Raw genomic sequence first — 8,866 nt, forward strand, 5'->3', positions numbered from 1 at the left:
GTCCAGAGAGACAGGAAGAGTAAGCGAAATAAATAAGTTAGACAGAGAAATTGGTGTCACACAACTCATCTTGTCTATGTGTAATTAATGCTTGAAGCCAACAGGACTCCCATCCTATTGCAGCTCTGCAGCAGTGCATGCAGTAGAGCCGCAGACTCTCCCCTATCGCAAACAGCTGCCACCACCGCAGCCATCAATTATTCACTGGAGCCTGACCTCCTTGTTTACCTTTGAGGCTGGCGGCCGAGGACAGGGTGCATGGGAAAGCGGTGAGACACGACAGTGTGAGTGTACAGAGCAGTGTTAGGCTTGGCACTGCCCTTATGGAGTTAGTCAGCTGCAGCTGATGGGGCAGTGCTGCCACCGTTTCCCAAGCATGACCTTCTCAATGTGAAAAGAGGGAAGGAGGAAGAAGACATATCTGTGTGTCGGCAATGTAATTCCATGTCAGACAGAGTGAAGCACAAAGTCCATTGAGAGAGTGCTGGTGTCTCCCCAGGGCCCTGCCTGTTAGATCTGTGACCATTTCTCCAACCACAGCGTTCCCACCTGACACTCTATGTCAGCCCAAACTCCTTTACTTAAGGATGGATGACCCGCGCACATGAGTCCCAGAGGACAGGGGATCAGCAAGGCTCGACACTGCTCCCCATTCTACTCAGAGATCCAGGATCATTTCCTCCAGTGGGGGTGCCAGAGCCCCCCTTCTCTTGTTAATCCATCTCCGGAATAAAATCCCCCCCCTGCGCACCTCCCTTTACGCCTCCTCCCCACCAGAGGGGGTGGGGCAGGATGTGAGACCAGCTGGTCATCAGCTCAGACAAAGAAACCTGCTGAATGTGCTCTTGCATCAAAAAGGACCTCAAATCTCTCACGCTGTTGTTTCTTCACAGCCTCATGTGCTCTGGATTCCCCTCACTTTCCAGGCACTGTGATTCAGCATAGTCCTGTATGGGAGCCTAATGACAAAAAATATCCCTTTTTTTGTTATTCTGGCCTGTGTGGAACTGGATGGGGAGGGGTGGTCAATTAAACTGAAATCTTATAGCTTGGCCTGAGACATGAAAAAACAAATTCAACATTTATATAACAAATATGATATTTTATTATAATCATTTAGGTGTTGTGAGTGATTGCGCTGCTGGCCTCTGCATGCCTTGCCAAAGCAGGAGAGAGGAGAGCGGAAGAGGGAGAAGGAGCCAGAGGAACGAATGTGGTTTTACCGCAGAGGGGCCAGTGGCAGGTGTAATTTATCACTGGTCCTAGCCTAGTTCAGCCAGTCGCTGGGGAAGAGAGACCAGCGCTCTCTTGCAGAGTTAACTGGAAAGTTGAGGGTGGGAATCTCAAAAGCACATTATAAGGACAAAATCTGAAGCGCACAAGTGCTAGATTATCAAACAAAAGTTCCTTCACTGTACACTGAACTTTCCACGGTAAAGACAAGCCAGGCAGAAGTTCCTGAAATAAGTTCTGAAAATCTGTCTTAGGAAAGACAGAATGGAAAGGCAGCATTCATTGAGCATCAGACTGAACCATTTCCCAATCTTTGCTCAAGAGAACAACAACAACAACAATAATAATAATAATAATAATAATAATAATAATGACTCGGCAAACAAAGACACACAAAATAAAGAACATTTTTTAAAGGCTTTACTTCTCCAGTTCAGAGCAACGATGGCAGAACAATAACAGTGAATTCAGCAGGAGCTATGGGAATGGAGCATAATTTAAGTTACGTTTGACCCAGGGCTGAACATACACAGGAGACTCAAGAGAAAAGCACTCAGATTTTTATCAGGGCATTTATGTACTCAAAAAAAAAAAAAAAAAAAAAAAAGACAGACAGACCCAAACAGCAGAAAAGCAGATTCCAGAGGAAACATTCTCTGAGACGCACTGGCCTGTGTGAGAGGGTCAAAAGTTGGGGGCTGAAGAGCGTTTTCACGGCCGGGTGAAGCTCTAATCTGCCCCTGGGCCACAGACCAGTACGCACACACACACACACACGCACACACAGGGGACTAGTGACAGCCGGGGATTAAACAGATTGCACACTCATACTTCAAATGCATTGCGCACTGATCCTTCCTATTTAACTATAAACATTGAAACATCTAATTTTCCACTTTTGGACAAAACATGATTTTCAGTTAGCAAGCTGCTCAACATGATCCCTCAAACACATGGCATCACAAACACCCATCAGTCACTTTGGCACAAATTCACAGACAGTAGTGATAGTTATCCTAACAACCCAAACACTGGACACTGAGGTCTTTTGACTTTGGCCTGTGGCGAGCGTTGAGTCAGTAAATTTGCACTATAGAATACCAAGTGTTAACTAGGAAGCTCTATCCGGTAGGAGCAACATGCATAAAACCTGTTTTGCAGTGTAGACAAAGTTCATACATCCAACGGAGACACACCCATCAGGGATTTGTTCCCCATTTGAACAATGGAAAAGCTAAAAGGGGCAGATATACCAGACTATGTACCTGCATCACAGGTGTTGTTTTGGCTAGAACTATATAGAGCTGCAGGTGACCTAGCTCTTCCAAAAATAAACCCTGCCTGTAATTTTCAGCAGGTGTGACTGACCTCTATTGATCCTAAAACGACCATTAGAGTAATAATGTGTTTCCATCTTCAATATAAGTCTGGTTAGGGGCCACACAGAGCACACAGAGGAAACACAAAGAGACATGACATCTGATATGAGTGGGGGCAGACTGACGAGTTGAATGAACTACTTTGTAACCTGTCACGGGACTTCGAGACCGCTAAAAAGATAATTCCCTTTTCCTCACCCTGATATTTGAGGCGAGGTTTGAGCAGCACAAGTACTGTGCTGCAACTTTCCCAGCAAAAACCAACAATTAACATTCGTTTCTTTTTAACAAGAAATGGGTGAGAATAGGAATGATGAAGCGAGCTGTTTTTAACCAGGCCATCACGAGCAATCCTTCAATCATTTACAGAAAGAGTTGGGCAAATATAAAGGCTTCACTTGTGATAAAGAGAAGTTCACCAACTCATATGAGGAGTAAAATATAGATGGAATCAGCGCGGTCTCTACTTCTGTTTCACCATTTTAATTGTTAACATGGCTACATCATACTTGTACTGTATGAAACTCACAAAAGAAATCTCCTGAGCAGCAAAACAAATGGCCCATTAAGTACTATCCGAGATTAGCAGTTGCACAATGAGAAAATAGAGAAGTGGCTCAGTATTAAGAGCTCAGGATATAGAGGTGTGAGGGGAATTCCTAACCAGCTGCTCTCTTAACAGGTTCTTTAGACTCATTCCATACAGATAAGTCATATTTTTTCAACTACAAGCCTAATTGGGAGACTCACTATCTGGATGAGACTGTACATTGACAGCCAGGTCTCGAGTCAAACAAAAAACAATACAAGCTAGCCCTCCAGACTCTTGTTTTCTACCGTACAAAGGTAACACTGGTCTGAAAGTGTCAGAGACATCATCATTAGTCCAGCGAGCATAATCTCACAATGCCAGGTGGGAAGTGGGGTTGGGTGAGTCACAGCAAACTTAAGAGACTGTCAGGACGTCTAAATCTCCATCTGTTCACAATCTTAAACCCTTACCAAGAAGCTCTCACACCCACCCTCCCCCAACACCGCATCGACTAGTATTACACATCATGACAGCCTTTTCATTTGTAATTTAGCTTTTAATTATCCAGAGTCATTATCATGGATCTCTCTCAAATGGAAGACTTAGCCAAGAGTCAAGCACAACACATTCTGTAATAATTAAAAGACAAAATCAGAAAAAAGTGAGTGGAAGAGGGACAGGAAACAGGGAGAAGAAACTGTGACAGACCTGGAACAATGAATTTAATCGAAACAATGCAAACATCCCTTCATCATCCACAGTGCTGATAAATGTTTTAATATCATCAACAGTTGCTTGTCCCTTGTTTTTAAAATCTCTCAGTTGTCTTAAATCAAACATGTCCTTGTTGATTGTTTTCATAACACTATTTACATGAGTAAAACCAACCTCACTTGACTAGTTTATAAGCTTGTGACTGCACCCCCAGCCCATCCTTTAAAGCACTGACACTTTGTAAAGGTGTAACCTCTGAGCAGATTATTCTCTATGGCATATGCTGTCTGTGGTGGTGCTGCTACATCAATGCCAAGATTTGTCCATACAGCTCGTCACGACAGCCTGGATTGTCAGCGGCACAAAACATGAAAAGAGGAGCAAAAATGACCCAGGAAGTGAAACTCAAACTGAAACCTGACAAGAAAGTCCAAAGGCTTAACTCTGGCTTGTGCGCACACTGATTGAACTGTGAGAGGGAAAGGAGCACATAAAGGTAGACAGGCATTTGTACTCTCACACATTTGCAAGCTCATTATGGTAGCGCCATTCATCTTACACTCACTGCCCCTGTATGGTCCTGACCTCGCACAGCGTTAGCTCTCTGAAGCCCTTGTGGTGCTGAGAACCAGAGAGGTCCCATATGCTTTGTGTCTGCACGCAACGTATTCACCGACACGCACTCGAGCCCTTCTGTCAACACACATTTATGTCTTCTGGTTAGAGACGGCACCACATACATGGTTAGTGGTCTATGTTTGAGCGTATCCGTCATTTAGCCTCTCGGGCTCCTTACACCAAGTACAGTATGGATATCTGCCCAGAGTGAGCTAGGTCAGGGGTTTTCCAACTTTTTCATGTTATGAACCCACAAGGTGACCTCCACTCGAAGTGATTTTGCACTCAGGACTCAGATGTGAAACAATATTTTGGCTTGTGTTAATTATGGAATTTTCTAGGTGTCCTACCTGACAAATCAATTGTTTTAATCTCAAGCGGTGAGATTAAAACAATCACTCACACCGCATTTTATTTGTTTTGGAGCACTGTGTAGTGAATTAATCCTTTGTCACCTGAGTAAATTCACTTGATTTTTTTCCATAACTTGAGGAAAAAGGCGATCAGCAAAAAAAAAAAAAAATTACCAGAACATTAGTAATAGATAAATACATACATGCATACATACATACATGAATAACAGAGCCAAAAATACTTGAAAATGAGCAAAAAATGTTTTTTTTGCCATAAGTTTTTTTTAATGACATATGAAAATATGTAATTATTAAAATGATATATTTAAAGATGACATCAGTGATGCCCGATCAGCGTCAGATTTCTTGTGTTTAAATGGTTGTGAAAGGTTTTTCATAAGCATTTGAATTAAAGTGAAATTAAACTATTCCTCATTTTGCTGAGGACCCCCTGGACAACCCACGACGACAGCAGGAGGTCCCATCACCCGAATTTTGAAAACCACTGACCAAGGTGAGGGTAATGCACTCGGTCTGTCTGTAGGCAAGCCTCACCTGTGCCAGGAAAGCCAATATGCCACTAACTACACCGAAGGCAGATTAAATATTCAACAACTGTACATCTGTGTGTTTTGTTGACTTGCTCCACTCCAACAAAACCCTCTGTGCTGTTTCTCCATCTAGCAGAGCCAAAACGGTGACGCCTGGAGCCAAGTCCAAGTCCCCTGGGCCATCATGCACAATGCCATCTTTTATCAAGTCAACAGGGGGGCTGATCTAGTGTAAGCGCAATTACATGTTAACACACTAACACGACAAATCAAAGAAAATTAGCATTGTTCTACAACATAATCCTTTTCTGGTTGACTAAATTGTTAGAACATAGTTAGCTCGAGTTTTCTTTTTGTTTGTGCTTTATTTCAAGTATGAACCTTACTCCCCAATCACTGAATACACTGAATCAAGCGTATTTAAAAACAATGTGGGCAATTTTAAAAAATATATGTCACTGGAATACTGGGCCACCTGAATCCCTTGCCAAAACACGAGCATGAACAAGTGCCACTGTTTATAACGCTCAAAAGGTTAAATGAGACGTGTGCAACAAACCTTTAACCTCTGTTGACTTTGACATGTTAACAATGTTCATTAGTCAGTGGGTTACTGCTGTGTCCCTTTCACCACTAAGCAAAGCCATGAAGACTGAGAGACTGCCACTGTCCTTTTCTCAACAGTGCATTCATACCAACTCCCAGCTCCATCACATTCGCAGCCAGAGCCTTGTTCCAAGACAGAACAATGACCAGAACTGCATAATGAAGGGAAAAAAAATCAAGGGAGTGTTTCACTTCACTGCAATGAGAAAAATGGACAAATGACAATCCTACTCCCGTTAAAATAAACACTTTGGACACACAAATAGAACTTTTGTCATATATCAACTTAGCAGAAAGGGTGGGGGCAGCAAGACACCTCATTCCATGCATGCCTTCCCACTCTGTGTTCAATCCTATTGGACACTTCTGCCATTACTACAGGCAACAGGGTGCAAGCCATGCCAGCTCCATTGGTGTTATTCAGCCCCTCCAAAGATGCAGCACACCCACTCTGCAGCAGGAGAAACCCCCTCATGCCTCTCAACTGAGAAAGCATCAATCACCATACTTTCCTGTTCTTTATTCTAATTAACTACAAACTCCCATTGCCCTAGTATTCCTTGTCAGTTTTCATATGTCACATAACAGCTTGCATAATGGGACTGATTGCAACATAGTTTTTTCCAAAGGAACTAAGGCAGATGACAATGTGCATGTCACTTCCCTACTCATGTCGACTATCATTGTTCTTTGCAAAGAGTGAAAAGGACGAAATAATGTGCAAAAATAGAGTGAATTAGAAATGCTCACGGACAGAAGGGAAAATAAAGCCAGGTTTAAGCACATCATCTGGATATTGTCACTGTCACTTAAGCCCTGGGAGTAATAAGCACTTGGGAAGGACACAACAGAGACATTTCAAGGATGCATACCTTGGGTAACTCTTTGAGTTGGTTGGCATCGAGGAGAAGCTCTTCCAAGCTGCGGCTGTAGCGGAATATTTCGTCGGGGACAGTCTGTAAATTGCAGTGCCGCTTGTCCACCGACTCGACGTGGCGGTTGCAGCGCCACAAGGGGATACACTTCAGCATGTCCGGCCGCCGTGGGGGATTTGGTTGCCGGTGCTATTCAAATCTCCGCATCGGAGGGCGAAGCAGGGGGGGGAAGGTTGCCGGGGAAGATTGAAGGAGAGGAAGAGGGAAATCACTGCTGAATGTGGCCGAAAACAAGACAACTCAATGTCGACACACTTCTGCTCCCACGACGATCCAAAACAGGAGGCCGAAATCCAGTTAGAGACACCAAAATTAATCCCTGCAACCACTTATGTTTCCGATTTCCGATGTCCCCGGGGTTTCAGAGTAATTAGTCGCGTTATCCCTCCACCGGAATTATAATCAACACAAACAAAAATGAGAACTCCCGATAGGTTGTTTCTTCACTTGTAACTCACTTCATACTGAGTGAGTAAACGTTAGCCTGTTTTGCTACCAACACCATCCCTGTATCAGACAAATGCCCTGCCGTGGCTAACTGAAAAACATACAGCCAGCGACCCAGCCGTAAAGAAATGCAGCTTGACTTAACATAGTTATGAGCAACGGCTGCTGTAACAAAGCCCTTGGTCTGTGCTAAAGTGTATAGCTACCACAAAATGTCCCACGGAGCGAGTGCTGAGAGTGACCCAGGTCGGGGCTGCGCAGGGGATGTACTTGTCCTCGCCGGTTGTGTTGTTAGCAAGCTACGTTAGCTAGCACTACCTTAGCGAGCTTACGCCTTTGTGCCTGGCTGTTGTTAGCTAGCGACATCGGCCAACGGTTCACAAAACAGCTTCCTACCGGCCGAGCAAGTCCAGTGAACACATCCCAAAAGACGCCGAGGAGACTGTCCGGGGACTGTTTTGTTTTTTTTATTTATTTCGATGTGGGTAAAACATCAGCAGCGGGAGCAGGAGCCTGAGCAGCAGCAGTGCTTCCCTCTCCTCGTTGAGCTGAGCCAGGCCGGTTAGGCGTGTGGGGGGCTGGGCTGGGCTGGGCTACCGATGCCTGGAGCACAGCCGCTCTGCGCTGCTCTGTCGGAAAAGGCCACACGTTACGTTATAGCTCCACCTAGCGACCAATACCGGCCGTAGCGCATTGTACGCATAAAATGAAATAAAATAAAACAACTTTTGGAGGGAGAAAAAGTAATAACACTGAATTGGTGTTAAAAAAAAAAAAAAAAAAAAAAACTTATATAAACCAACTTATGGCACATGATTGCAGCCGGTAGTTGAAGGAATTTACACGATGGAAAAAAAATAACTTTGATGTTGAGATTGCAAAAACAGATTGATGGCCACATTGGCTAGAAGTGACAGAGATAACATGAAGCTAGACTTGTTGTGAAATACTAAATTATTAAGGCAACTGTAGGGAAATAAGGCAAATGTCTTGTTATGAGATTTGTGTCAATTGCCTGACCATGACCATTGACCGTGCCTTTTAATGAAATATTGATTCCCAACCTGCAACCTGCATTTCACTGCAAACACATTCTGCCCCCATATGCTCCACATTACTTTGATAACATAAATGTGCACTATTGCAGTAGGGTGGTAACTGATGCATACATGTAAAACATATAACAGAGCCTGTCTCAAAACTGCATGTAGTCCCTGAAAAATTTGTTTTGCAATAGTTTATAAAATTGTTTCGCTGTTTTAAAACAGATGAATGCTTGGCCTAAATCCAGCGAGGCCTCATTGTGAGCTTTCTCTGTAAATGTGACTGGAGCACAGGTAGAATTGGTGTAATTTACTTCATTAATTTTACTTTTATTGTAAATCCACTATATTATAAATAATATTTATTCCTCTTGTTTTATACCTGGACTACTTCTACTACCTTTTCCCAATCAGATTTGTTTAGGATATAAAACACTGTTTTCAGAGATCTGTAA

At 43.4% G+C, this 8,866-nt stretch overlaps 1 protein-coding gene across 5 annotated transcripts in view; it reads right to left on the bottom strand.

Moving 5' to 3' along the window:
- scrib (scribble planar cell polarity protein) overlaps nucleotides 1–7,949 on the bottom strand; it is an 80,113-nt gene extending 72,164 nt beyond the window's left edge. For 3 of the 5 annotated variants that reach the window (XM_030079802.1, XM_030079800.1, XM_030079801.1), the window contains exon 1: nucleotides 6,859–7,948. In XM_030079802.1, coding sequence (XP_029935662.1) covers nucleotides 6,859–7,017 — 159 coding nt within the window. In that variant the 5' untranslated portion in view covers nucleotides 7,018–7,948. Of the gene's footprint in view, nucleotides 1–6,858 lie in introns of all 5 variants that reach the window. The other 2 variants (XM_030079804.1, XM_030079803.1) reach the window with 2 other exon arrangements.
- Nucleotides 7,950–8,866: the final 917 nt, after the last annotated feature.

Source organism: Myripristis murdjan, chromosome 20, assembly GCF_902150065.1.
Source record: "Myripristis murdjan chromosome 20, fMyrMur1.1, whole genome shotgun sequence".
In the NCBI taxonomy this organism is placed as follows: domain Eukaryota; kingdom Metazoa; phylum Chordata; class Actinopteri; order Holocentriformes; family Holocentridae; genus Myripristis; species Myripristis murdjan.